The sequence below is a fragment of the Microcaecilia unicolor genome, chromosome 1, assembly GCF_901765095.1.
Source record: "Microcaecilia unicolor chromosome 1, aMicUni1.1, whole genome shotgun sequence".
NCBI classification, from domain to species: domain Eukaryota; kingdom Metazoa; phylum Chordata; class Amphibia; order Gymnophiona; family Siphonopidae; genus Microcaecilia; species Microcaecilia unicolor.
Window position 1 is genome coordinate 645,470,577 of NC_044031.1, and position 14,533 is coordinate 645,485,109.

The window sequence follows — 14,533 nt, forward strand, 5'->3', positions numbered from 1 at the left end:
GAAATCAGAGGAAAGAGCCCTGGCCCAAGAAGAGGAGCTCCCTCACAGCAGATAGCCAACAGGAGCAAATGGGCTACCTACCCAGGGCAAAGAGGACCCCAAAGTGAAGAAGATCTGGCTTTTTAGCCAAGCCTTTGAATCTGCCTAAACTATCACATGCAAGTTCTATGGTTAACCCCCACTGCCATTCTAATACCCACTTACCCTATCTGTGTCTCCCCCCACTCCTCACACTACCTCCTTCTTTTCTTTTGAACTTCTCCATGTCCGATTGCCTCTAGGGATGTGTGCGTTGTTCTTTCCTTTCTTTTTTGTAGTTCCTTTCTTGTCTTGAAATTTTTGTTTTTGCTTGTAAATCGCCTAGATCTGTGAGTTAGCCCAGGCGGTACAGTAAGTTCTAATAAATTATAAACGGTTTCTGAAATTTGCTATAATTTTTCTGATATCCTATGTGGTAACTCATTCCATCAACTTGCAGCCTCATATGAGCAATATCTTCTTGTAAACAATTCCATAATAATCTAAAAACTTTGGTTCAAATGTGAGACCGATCAAAGATAACTCCCAAGATCTTTAAGGTGGGCTCTAATAGAAACTGAATACCATCAATACATAAGTCAATGTTGCCAATGTTGAAAACATATGCCAATGTTGAAGGAACTACTAAATATCAGAAATGTTATTTCCTTGTTCAACTTCAAAAATTTCTGGGTGAAAAGAGGTAGCTTTTATGTTTTCTGGATTCCTCTTTCCTTCTCTCTCTCTCTCTCTCTCTGTCCTCCTTAACCCATCCCTCTCTCTCAACCTCCTCCCTCCCTCTCTCTCTCTTTCTCTATCCCTACTTCTGCTCTTTCTCTACCCCTATCTTTCTCTCTCCCCTCCTTATCCTATGCTTCTCTCTCTACCCCTTCCCTCGCTCTCTAATCTCTTTAACAGTCTAACCCTACTTCCTGCTCTTTCTCTGCCCCTGTCTCCAGTTAGAGTTCTGTGTGCAGTTCTGGAGACCGCACCTTCAAAAAGATATAACCAGGATGGGGTCGGACCAGAGGGTAGCTACTAAAATGGTCAGTGGTCTTCATCATAAAGCATATAGAGACAGACTCATAGACCTCAATATGTATACTTTGGAAGCAAGACGAGAGAGAGGTGATACAATTGAGACAGATATCTTCACAGCATAAATGCAAAGGAGGCAGGTCTCTTTCAGCTGAAAGGAATCTCTGGAACAAGAGGGAAAAAGATGAAGTTGAAGGGGGATAGACTCAAAAGTAATCAAAGGAAACACAAAGGGTGGTGGATGAGGACTGTATCTGAATTCAAGAAAGCATGGGACAAACATAGGATCTCTTAGGGGGAGGACGAGATAGTGGATGATATGGATGGGCAGACTGGATAGACCATATGGTGTTTATCTGCCATCATTTTCTTTGTTTTTCTCTCTCTTTCTCTTCTTCCTCTGTCTCTTTATCCTTCTTTGTCTTTCTATCCCTATTTCCTTTGTTTCTCTGTCCCTTCTTTCTCCTCTGTCTTTCTCTATCCCTGATCCTTCCATCCTTTGTCTGTCTGTCTCTGTCTTTCTGTTCCCCCTCATTCTAATTTTCAGTGCATAGACTAACTTTGTCTTCACATATGTCTGCCATCCAGCTTGCTGTTGGTTCATTTCTCTTTGCAGGAGGTTCCTGATGAGCTCCTGGACTCCGGCAACACTGCTGCATGGAGTGTGCGAGCTGTTCTCATTGAGGGCTCTGTTTCTCCATCAGACCCCTATGCCCGGGTCCTCTTTCACCTCACAGGCAGAGACTGGATGTCAGAGAAACCACACTTGCCATGTGTCATCTTGCAGGCTTTCTATCAGACGTGGTCTGTACATAGAGCCTGCCGACTGCAGGTCAGTGCATGAGCCCAGGAGGCAGAAGGTGGCAGGGTAAGCAGGGAAGAGCTCAGGAGACAGAAGGGAGCAGGAGAGGCAGAGAAGAGTTCAGGAGAGAGGAAGAGGATCTTTAATGTATGATATCTAGAGAGAGACAAAAGGAGATCCTTAATCTGAGGTCCTTCTGTGAGTGATACCCTGGAGAAAGAACATAAGAGTTGCCATACTGGGCCAGACCAAAGGTCTGTCTAGCCCAGTATCCTCTTTTGAACAGTGTCCAGTCCAGGTCACAAGTACCTGGCAGAATCCTAAACTCAAGATAGAGACAAAGATGGAAACATAAAGGGATTCCTCAATGTGTGATCCCACAGGAAAGACCAAACCGTTGGAGAGACCAAAGGACTCCTCAGCATGTGACATGCAGGGACAGATAGGTGACCTTATACACAGGTGAGAAACCAGAGTGAATCTGAGGGTTAGTCCAAGAAAGACATGCTTCCTTTAGTACAGGGGTTCTTAACCAGTGCTGCCCGCACCCTCAAGGGGTGTGGGAAGAGGTCAAATGGGGTATGGAGAAGGGCTGCCTTGAAACTTTCTAGACAGAGTGAAGACAGTTATTAGGACAATTTTCAAAGGAGTTTGCTCAGGTAACTTAATAGTAGGATAAACTCCTCAGGCTGAAAATTTCACTTAGTATTCACACAGGTATATTATTCAACATTTTGTACAATTTATGTAGCACTATAGCTTTTAAGTGTGACTTTTGTGGTACTATAATACTGTACTACTGTAATTTAAACATGTTAGCACTGTTAGAGGCTAACAGTTAATGACATACATTGTGTCCAGAAAAAAGTGAGTCCCCCTAAATATTTTGCAATAACAACTTCGAACCTGCACCAAATTAATTATAATTTTATATGCACAAAGTGACATCTATTTGCGTCACCAGTGCCAAATTACATAGGAATCCCTCATCCCATTTAAGAGATTTTTAATTTTTACAAACTGCTGTCACAAATCTCAGTTTCCGACATGACTTAATTACTTACTTACTCACTGATGTAATCTGTCATGTCATTGTGCATTGATAAACAAAATGTTGGCAAAAGATCGAGTTTTAATTAAAATACTCCGAGTCCGGATCTCAGTCTGGTGGTCTACCAGATTTGGGGGATTTTGCAGGCTCGAGTCTACTGCTGCCAGATCCGTGACTTTGAGTATCTGAAAGAACGATTGAAAAGTGGCACCGCTTTGATCAGAGTATCATTGATAGAGCAGTGAACCAGTGGCAGGATTGACTACGTAAATATATTTGTGCGAAAGGAGGACTCTTTGAACATCAGATTTAAACATTCGGACTGTTCAGGCTGACATTGACTATGTTAGAAACTCTAACCTTTGGGCAGTGTTATTTAAAATTTGACTTCTCAGTAATGTTCTTGTGGATTTCTACGAAACCATACAGTATTGTCTGATATAGATGTTACTTTGTGCATGTAAAATTTTTATTAATTTGATGCAGGTTTGCGGTTGTTATTGCAAAATGTTTAGGGGGCTCATTTTTTTATGGGCACAGTGTATATAGCTGTCAGTAGTCACTAGTGTTTACGTGGTTTATGAAAGTGGTGCAAAGGTTTCATTGATCAGTTAAAGGGGTGCGGGAACCAGAAAAGGCTAAGAACCCCTGCTGTTATAGGTGAGGGGTTCTGTGATGGAGCCAGGGGCGTAACTATGGAGGGGCCTTGGGTGCCCAAGCCCCCCCCCCAGTCTTGACTCAGGCCCCCCCAGCCCTATATAAGAGGCTGCCACATTTGTGGCTGGGGAGGCCTCCCCAAGCCTAACACAGCAATCAACAACAGAGCAGTTTCCTTCCCATCTCCCACCAGCGTGCTGGCATCTTGTATTGCTTCTGCTGTCTTGATCGCAGCGATTACAGCAGTCTGCCTCAGAGTCGCGGTCTTCTCAGCCACCCCTCCTATGCAGAACAGGAAGTTGCATCAGAGGAGGCGGGACATGTAGCAGGGAAGACTGAGGCTTTGAGGCAGACTGCTATAATCTCTGCAGTGCCGCTACCAGCAGCAATTAAGGCAAGTGCGAGGATCATCGTACCATGGTGAGGGAGGAAAAGGAGAGACACTGGAACTGTGCCAAGGGGGGAGGAGGAGGGAAGGGGATAGATGCAGGTACGGCTCTGCTGGACCTTTGGGCGGGTTGTGATAGAGGGGAAGAGATGCTGAAACCACGCCAGGGGGTAGGGGGAAGAAAGGGGAAAGATGCAGGTACTGCTCTGCTGGACCTTTTTTTTTTTTGGGGGGGGGGGTGATGGACAGAGGAAGAGGTGCTGGACCACGTGGACGGGGAGGGAGGGAAGGGGAGAGATACAGGATCTACAGGATGGAGGGAGAGAGGTGCAGGTACTGCTCTGCTGGATCTTTTGGGGAGGGGGTGATGAACAGAGAGGAAGAGGTGCTGGTCATGGGGGGGGAGGAAGGGAAGGGGAGAGATGCATGATCTACAGGATGGAGTGAGGTGTAGGTACTGCTCTACTGGTCCTTTTTGGGGGGAATGATGGACAGAGAGGAAGAGGTGCTAGACCCCTGGGGTGGGGGAGAAGTGGATTGATAGTTGTGGACTAGCTGGTGGGAGGGAGAGAGAGAGGAGTGAGAGAGAGAGACTAAACTTGGGGAATGGGGGAGAGACATTGGACTATGAAGGGGTGATGGGAATTGAGAGGGTAGGGGGATGCAGGAGGAAGGGAAGAGAAATGGGAGCATCAGGGAGACAAGGAAAAGATGCTATTCACTGAGGGAGCATAGAGACAGAGACACAAAGGGACAATGCTGGGCAGACAGAGGATAGGGACATAAGGGGCAATGCTGATTGGGGGGTGAGGGATTGTGATACAGGAGCAATGCTGATGGGGGGGGGGGGGGGTGAGGGATAACGATACAGGAGCAATACTGATCATGGGAGGTGAGGGATAGCGATACAGGAGCAATGCCCACAGGGGGAGGAATAGGGACGCGGGGAATAGGTCAAGATAGGAACGCAGAGGGGAGATGCTGAACATAGTGAAAAGGACAGAGACAGTGACACAGAGGGGCGATGCAAACAGGATGGGTAGGGACAGAGAAACAATGGACAGTGGACATGGATATAGAGGAAATATCAAATGGACATCTGTAAAGATAAGGGAAGAATACCAGAGAAAAGTAGTGGTAATTATTTTGCAGGATACTGTGATGTGTGTGTTGAGATGTTGACCAGACTCAAGTCTGCTTTAGTGGCATAATGGAATAATGCAAATTTATTTAAAAATATCAGAGTTTCCAAAGGGCTCCTTTTCAAAGCCGCTGTAGTGATTCCCACGCAGAAAATGCAATGAATTGCATAGGAATTGAATGGGCTTCCTTTCATTTGCCGCACTGGGAATCACTACCTACCACGGGTTTGTAAAAGGAGTCATAAATATGCATGGGGTTTATGTTTGATGCAGGATAGATTGTTTACTTAGAAATATGTCATCAAGTGTACGCTAAGGCATTATTTAGGAGTATACCAAGCACTTATAACACCTATATGCCTAGTACCCCCTCATGTTAAATCTAAGCCCCTTAAGATGTCAAGTCTGGCTACCCTATTGGATGGAGCAGGGTATGATTGCTTGTGTCTGTGTTTCAGGCTCCTCTAGGGGTGTGTGTGGTGGAGCTGGAGTTTCCCCAGCATTGGTTTTCTGCCTCTTCTGCAGCAGCTAGTCATGGGCTCTCAGACTCTCCAAGTGGCACTTCACAGCATGCAGAACTCTACTTTCTACTGTCCGCAGCAGCGGGAAAGAAGGATGAGTGCAGCCATGAGAAGCGACCAGGCCGCCACCGGCGTCAGGGGGTAGAGGCGGAAAAGGACAGGCTCACACACATTGCTAATGTAGAGATTAAAATGGCTGCCATGCCTCGGTACGAAGAGCTCCAGTTGGATAAGGACATGACAGTGCGACTCCCCAACAGGACACTGCTCCCTGGAGAAGTATTTACAGCCACCATTAGCGTTGGGAGGAACTTCTCTGTGGACCTTGTCAACATCAGGTCAGTGTCATCCACATTTCCATCTTCTCTTGTGTCCTGCTCTATAGAGGTGAGGTCACTGTTGCACCCTTTAATTATAGTTAGGTAGGGTGGCTTGGTGTTGGAAACCTGGGCTATAATTCAGAGGAAGTTTGTTTATTTAAAATTTACCATGCCGCTCTCTCTCTCTCTCTGATGAACAGGCCAGAGTGGTTTACAGACTAACTCCCCCTTTTACAAAACTGCACGGCAGTGCTGACAGGCTAGCCCATTCACTTTGGGTTTTGTCGGCATTAACAGACCGGCAGCCGCTAGCTTTGTAAAAGGGGGGGGGGGGGGATAAGATTTCAAATATCAAAATGGGACACAAAAATAAAGAGAGACGAAAGATAAAATAGAGAAACAAAAGATCATAGAATAGAGACACAGAACCATAATGAACACAAAGAGTAATCACCCCACTTCAGGACCCAAATACCTATGTATCAAATCCCTGTTCAAAAAATATGATTTAAGGCCAACCTTAAACATTTTAAGAGCAAGCTCAGTACATGGGTAACAGGGCAGCTTATTCCATAATTTACATAGATTCCATGTGGGCATGGCAGAGAGCAGGGAGAGCCAAACGTTCGTTAAAAGACTGCAAAGTTCATCTTAAGAGCACAGGGAATAATTATAGCAGACAGGTAAAGAGGAAAACCTTTAAAAAAAGGTTGTTAAACCTGGTCCTAACGATAGGATAGGTAACCAGTGCAGTTTAATGACCAGCACAGGAATGTAGTTGCTGTATTGTGAGGGGATTTGCAGAAGAAATAGAGCAACACTGGCGTACACCTCGTTTGCAAAGAAGAAAAATCAGGGTAACCTTGGAGTAAACAGTTTGGTGCTCCTCTCTGTGGCCGAGACTTTGTGTGACACTGGGCAAGTCACGTCTTCTCTTTGTGCCTCTGGGATCCAAGTGAAATGCAATGTTTGTCAATGTGTTTCATAACTCTCCACTGCTGGAGTCAGAGAATAAATAAATGACCTCTGTGACAGTCCGTTCTGCCCATTTTCACTTCCTGTTGCAGAACCACAGGATCATCTGTTCTGCTTATCCCCTGCTCTCTTAAGTTATGTTCCTTTTTTTTGCTTTTGATGCATCCACCAACATTTCAGTGAAGAAATACTTTCAGATGTTACTGTTTAGTTTATCCCAACTCTTATCAGAACTAGGAAGTGGTGGAGATAGACATGGGGGAAGCCATGGGATTGGTAGCATGGAATGTTGCTACTGTTTGGGTTTTTGCCAGGTACTTGTGACCTGGATTGGCTACTGTTGGAAGCAGGATACTGGGCTAGATGGACTGCTGGTCTGACCCAGTATGGCTGTTCTTATGTTCTTATGTTTTGAGCCAAATTCAGAAATCGTGACAACATATTTTTCAGAAGATGATTTCATGTTGAATGAAATAGGCAATGGCAAAATATCTGGTGTAAATGAAGTAGGCCACTGAAGAATTGAAAACGGTAGACGATAAATTGATTGACTGTGGCCTTAGGAACCATTTGTGATCAAGAGTGCTAGAAGGTCTCTTAACTTAAAGGTAGTCAGATTATTAGGGTATGCCTTCAGATATATGCATTGCCTCCAATGTATACAAATACATCTCATGCATATTCAGTAGGGTGATCCTAAAAACTCAATTGAGTAAGGGATGGGGGCGTGGGGAAGCCCTATGGATCAGTTTGAGCACAACAGGCCTAAAGAGTAGACAGGAATGCTGTATATCCCATTACCAGTGGCGTACCAAGGGGGGGGCGGTCCGCCCCGGGTGCACGCCGCTGGGGGGGTGCTGCGCGCCTGTCGGCTCTTCGTTTTCATGCTCCCTTTGCCCCGGAACAGGTTACTTCCTGTTCTGGGGCAGAGGGAGCATGAAAACGAAGAGCCGGCAGGCACGCAGCACCCCCCCCCCCCAGCGGCGTGCACCCGGGGGGCGGTTCTTTTGCCGGGGGGGGGGCGTCGTGCTGTTCCGGGGGGGGGGGGGCACTGCACCCGGGGGGCAGGGCGCATCGGCGATCCGCCCCGAGTGTCAGCCCCCCTAGGAATGCCACTGCCCATTACTAAAGAAAGGGGATGCTAGAGTGTGATGCCATGTGTTAGGCGCCATAATGGGAAGTACTGAGCACCAGTTCTTTAATGGAATCTGCGCACACTGATTTAATTGCTCACAGGGGGCTGTTCTGTAAAGGACGCTAAAAATTAGAGATGAGCTTCAGTAAATGGCGCCCAATTTGAGTGCCAAAAAAAATCCACTTAGAGGGCTATTCTATAAATAATGCTCCGAGTTGGGTTCCGTTTGTAAAATAGTGCTTAGAGCCAATTTCTGCAGCAAAGTTTGGATGCAAGGATTTTCACCAATTGAAAGCTGGTGTAAATCCTGTGGCGTAAGTTATTTATTTATTTAATTTATTTCTTTGTACTTGTATCCCACAATTATCCAAAAACGAGTTTCAGTTCAGTGTGGCTTACATTTAACAGTTGTTAGAGATTACATTGATTCAATTACATTTACAAGGTTGTATGATGCTGTGTTTTACAGTGGTTGGCTGGATAACTATTAGTCCGTGTGGAATAGTCATTGGGTTTCTTGAGACGATATGTCTTAGTTCATTTCTTAAATTAAAAATTGCGTTACAGTTAGAGGTTGTGTTGTGTTTTGTTGTTCCAGAATGATTAGTGCCTATTTTACTCATAGAATTTCCTGAAGAGGTAGGTCTTTAGGTCTTTTCTGAACTGGAGGTAGTTCATGAAGTTAGGCGTAGATCCCCGGTATTCTGTAATACTGCATTCATCTTTAGTGAACGGCTATGAGCCACTCATGCCCCTCCCATAGCTGCAACCCCTTTTAAGTTGCATGCAAAAAGATTTGCATGCGGTCCTTTACAGAATAGCAAGTAACAAGATGTGCGCACAAATCCAAATTGTTGCCAATTAATGCTAGTAATTGATTGTTAGCACTCAATTATTGGCGCTAATTGGATCTTCAGCCAATTTAGTTACACACACATCTCAGGAGTGTGCGCAATTTTGCATGCAGAAATTTGTGTCCCATTTATAGAATCTGGGGGTAGGTGCCCAAAATCTGTTCGTTAAGATAGTATTCTATAAGGATATCTGGGTGCCTAGTTTCTGTTATAGAATAGAGCGTAAGCTGGCATTTGGATGCCAGCATTTACACCATGTAAAAAACAGGTATAAAGATTAGTGCTTAAGTGTTGGCGCCTCGGAGTGCAACTTTACAGTATTCTGTGAGTTTGACGTCAAAATATGTGACCCGCCCATGCCCCCTTTCCAGTTAGGCGCCTAACTTATAGTTGAACACCTAAAGTTAGAGGCCTAACTGGCACTTAACTTGTGGTCCACTATATAGAATTAGGGAGATGGTGTTAGACTCACTCACGTGTGCTAGGTCAATGGCAGGCATTAAGTAAGTGTGCGTAACCACTACAGATCACATGCATAACTTAATAGTATTTTTTAAGTTATGTACGTATGTGAGAGACCCCATGTATTGCCTACATTATGCTCCCCTTGATGTTACACACTAATGCACTTCCGTGCTGTTTTATAGAACAGCACATAGCAGGGGCGTATCCCGACTTTGGCGGGAGGGGGGGTCCAGAGCCCAGGTGAAGGGGCACATTTTAGCCCCCCCCCCCCCGGCGCCACCAACCACCCTCACCATTGCCAACTTTGCCTCCCCCCCCCCGCCGCCGGCCCTCTCGACCCCCCCTCCCGCTGCCAACCCGCTGTCGCCTACCTTTGCTGGCGGGGGACCCCAACCCCCGCCAGCCAAGGTCCTCTTCTCGCAAAAGGCTCCCTTCTGTTTCTGACGTACAACGTGCAGGACGTCAGAAACAGAAGGAAGCCTTTTGTGAGAAGAAGAGGACCTCGGCTGGCGGGGGTTGGGGTCCCCCACCAGCAAAGGCAGGCGACAGCGGGTCTTCGGCAGGGGGGTCCAGGGCCGAATCTATGGGGGCCCAGGCCCCCCTGGCCCCACGTAGCTACACCACTGGCACATAGAGCACACACACACACAAGTGCCAATTATCTTGGCACTGACAGACATATGGCACATGTAACTACATGCACTTAGTTATAGAATTACCCTGTGGATGGCTGTTTTGAGTCCAGCAAAATCTAGTTACAGAAAAGACCTGAGCTGTCTATGGAAAGAGGAGGCCAGACAAACAAGCCAGATTCAGAAGAGGTAGAAGAATTTGAGATTGGATAGCAAATATGAGTTGCATAAGGGAAAGAGGAGAATATCCAAGTTTGTTTCATTGAATCATCTGATTGGATCATTTGGGATTCAAATGTACTGAGAAAGATGGGTGTACCTCTATACTTCTACGAAATTCTTACACTGAGCAAAAGGCTCCATGAGGACAGAATTTGGAGAAACAGAATGGTTCAACATTGGAAAAGGAGGGATGCAGAGATGTGCTTTATATCTATACTTGTTTAATTCTACTGCAAGAACAGCTTGAGAATGATTGGGCTGGTGGTATCTTTTAGCATGCTGGGAGAGATATCAAAATAGAACATCGAAGTATCAGTAGTTTAAGATGTGTGGATAGAATCCCTCTCTGAATTGAAAATGAAAATGACCTATGCAATCGTCTAATGAAAATCCGAAAAGAAAGTGGGAGAAGTGATCTGATACTGAACAGAGAAGATAACTGTTGTGTGGCCAGAAAACAGTGAAAAAAAAATCAAGTTTCGATAATGAGTGAGTTGAAGCAATGGACAGCATCATCTTCCTGAGGTGCAGAATGAAGAGAAAAGGGGGAGTCACTAAAGAAATCGGTATGGGACTAATGTTAGGAACAACTACAGCATCAGATTTGTGTGATGGTGACAACTAAAGATGTTTCTGTGACACTTATAGCAGAGATTTAATTTAATTTAATAACAGCATTTGTATTCTGCTTAACCACCAAGTTCCAAGTGGGTAGCAGCAAATATTTTCATCAAAATCATACAATGTATAAAATTCAGTCAAAACCAGAAAGTATAAACATGATCATGAAAAAGTACAGGTGATACAACAATTAAAAGAGATAACGTTGGAATAACAAAATTTTTGCAGCAGTTAAATGATGGGTTTTCCAGTAGAGATGTATAGATATAGGGCAATGTGTCATGTCCCCTACCTCAACGCAAGCGGTCCTTGGGCTGTGCGGGGGTCCCATCGACACGCACACTTGACTGGCACAGCCCTGAGCCAAGTGTGTGTAGTTCTTCTTTGGGTTTGTTCAGAGAGATGGTGGTTGCAGGCTCCTTGATTGCTTTACTTCCACGCACCTGTGTCTGCTCTTCCTCTGCCTAGCTTCCCTTGCTTTTTTCCTATTGGTCTTCCAGTTCCTCCTTCCCCTGCTCTCGTCCTATGGCTGTGCCCCTTCTCCCTGCTGATGTCAGATACCAGCACTTTATCAGCTGAACTGTTCCTGGACTCCATGCTTCGGCTTTTACTTTGGTACGTGTTACTTGCTCAGTAGTTTGCTTCTTCTCTACTTTGTCCCTTGTTGCTGACTTTTCCTGTGCCTGGATTACTCTCTTGCCTGCTGCCTGCCTATTGACTTTGCCTGTACCTGAATTATTCTCTTGCCTGCTGCCTGCCTATTGGCTTTGCCTGTACCTGGATTACTCTCTTGACCTGCTGCCTGCCTATTGATTTTACCTGTACCTGGATTACTCTCTTGCCTGCTGCCCGCCTACTGACTTTGCCTGTACCTGGATTACTTTCTTGACCTGCTGCCTGCCTACTGACTTTGCCTGTACCTGAATTACTCTCTTGACCTGCTGCCTGCCTACTGACTTTGCCAGTACCTGCATTACTCTCTTGCCTGTTGTTTGCCTATTGACATTGCCTGTTCCTGGATTACTCCCCTGCCTGTTGCTAGGGGCTCAACCTCTGGGGAACGGTGGTCAGCGCAGGTGAAATCCGGGGTTGTCCGGCCGCCAAGCAGAACCTGGTCTGAGTACCGGGCTCAGCAGCGCTCTACTTGTTACAAGAACTCACAAGTCTGACACAATGAGTTGCATGATTTGTCTGCCATAATGGAGGATTCATTATCAGAAGTGACTGATTGAGCAACGCTTCTTGTGTCTTTTGTCTTTGAGCAAGACCTTAAAGCTGTTATTAGATTGTTTGTTTTTTCGAAATTCTCAAAATTTATTTTGTGGTCCAAAAATATGGATGTATCCAGATGTGATTAAGACACAGGATAGAAGAAAAGAATTCTTGGCTTTGCGGGAAGAAATCTGGGCTTTGGGTGCTTCCTTTTTATTACCATATTTATATAAATGTGTAGTGTGATGTTTGGGTTTAAAGTATGTTTTTTTTGATCCAGAACATCTGAGGGCCTTCATAGATACGAAACAAATCTCCAGTGGGACTATAACATCAAGTGATTAATGACATTAGAATGATATACAGCAGAGAGTATTCAGATTAGGGCCTTTGCTTGAATATATTTCCACTCGTGATCTCCTTATTGTTTTTAATAGAAATAAAACCAAATAAAACATGGAAAATAAAATAAGATGATACCTTTTTTATTGGACATAACTTAATACATTTTTTGATTAGCTTTCGAAGGTAGCCCTTCTTCGTCAGATCGGAAAAAGATCATTTTTCCGATCTGACGAAGATGGGGTTTTTTGGTCGCTGCTGCACACTAAACAGAAGATTTCAGCATATTATCTACAACAACACCTAGATCTTTTTCTTGAGTGCTGACCCCCAAGGTGAACCCTAGCATCAGGTAACTATGATTCAGATTATTCTTTCCAATGGTCATCACCTTGCATTTGTCCATATTAAATTTCATCTTCCATTTGTTTGCCCAGTTTTCCAATTTTCTAAGGTCTTCCTGCAATATTTCACAGACCGCACGTGTTTTAACAACCTTGAATAGTTTTGTGTCATCTGCAAATTTAATCACCTCACTTGTCGTTCCGTTTTCCATATCATTTATAACTATGTTAAATAGCACCGGTCCCAGTACCAATAGCATTTCTGGTTATCTTTACAAGCTTCATTGGCTTTCTTTAAAAGCTTGAATTATTTTTATGTTTCAAAGTTTTTATTGATGATGCCACAGATTAACACAATCATTTGATTAAGTACATAACAGTTTAAACTTTGTCAGTCATATGTACACTAATCCGCGGTCATTATCATCAAATTTGATTTACAATTTCCTTCCCAATTCCCCCCTTCCCCCCCTTAATACTGTCTTTAACATAATCCTTGTATCAAAATAGAACAATAAACAACAATGAACATTACCCGCTATCTGCACTTTCCAAGAATAATAACTTGTATTTGTATCGCGGTTAACCCCTTATCTAATATCTCCCTCCCTTTCATCCCCTTCCCCCCTCCCCCCTTTTATCATGAAATATTCCGCATTCACTTCATGAGCCATTCAGTTACATCTCCCACTCACTCCTGTGCTACGGTGTTGGTTAAGTTGCTCTGCCTTATGTTGTGTTACTGAACTCTAGTTGCCATTATCCTCTCCCTCCTTTATGGTCCCCTATGTGGAAAATTTATTTAATATTGCACTTCTCGCTTTATGGGATATACTTTGTAAGTACTTGGTCCAGATGGAGATAAACTTCCTTCTTTTCTTGGAAGTGCCCTGGGCTTCCCTGGCTTCCCATAGCATCAATTCATGAAACCTATTTCTCCAATGCCAGAAGGAGGGTGGTACCACCTGCATCCAGTGTCTAAGTATACATTTTTTCCCCACGGCATAAGCCCTGCATATCAATTGTTCCAAATTCCTATCCGAAATCCCGTAGGCTGTCCTTCTATTTAAAAGTGCTCCTCTCCAGGATGGGAGTATTTTTTGATCAATGATGCTCTCAAGGTATTTATGCACCGCCTTCCAAAATATTTTTACTCTATCGCACCTCCAAAATGCATGCAAAAAGGTATTCCTTCCTCTGTTGCAATGGAACATTGGGCATCGGGTGTCCACCCCGCTCTCGCTGCTTGTGTTTGTGTCATGTATCCCCTGTGTATTATTCTGTATTGACTCTCCTGCAGCTCCGCCCCCCCCCACCTGTTTTGGGATATCTATGATCAATTTTGTAAATTTACTCCCTTCAATTCATATCCCAAGTCTTTACTCCAGGCTGCAGTGAGTGCTTCATAATTGCGAGGTGGGCAAAGCAACAGCAGTGCTTTGTGTAAACTAGATATTGAAACCTGATCGTATGCATCCCCCTTTAAAAATTCTCTAAGCTTTTGACCCATTTTTGTACCCAGAGCCTCTTGGTCTAAGCTATACCAGTAGTGGTGTAATTGTCTATAAGTGTAGTGATCCTTGTTTGTTAGGGATAGCCTCTGCTGTAGATCTTGGAATGTATACAACCTTCCATCCGCATTGACTAAGTGTTCCACTAAAGTGATTCCCATTTCTGCCCAGTTTTTAATGGTCCCTGCTTCCATTCCAGGTTGGAAGTCCCCATTCCCTTGAAGAGGCAACTGATCACTGACATTTGGATTATGATTCCAAGCTGTCATTAGGAAACGCCAGA

At 44.5% G+C, this 14,533-nt stretch overlaps 1 protein-coding gene across 2 annotated transcripts in view; it reads left to right on the top strand.

The window, feature by feature from the left end:
- TMEM132A (transmembrane protein 132A) overlaps positions 1-14,533 on the top strand; it is a 129,487-nt gene that overhangs the window by 80,128 nt on the left and 34,826 nt on the right. For both annotated transcript variants that reach the window (XM_030222217.1, XM_030222209.1), the window contains exons 3-4: positions 1,673-1,888; positions 5,555-5,955. In XM_030222217.1, the coding sequence (XP_030078077.1) occupies positions 1,673-1,888; positions 5,555-5,955 (617 nt within the window). The remainder of the gene's footprint in view (positions 1-1,672; positions 1,889-5,554; positions 5,956-14,533) is intronic.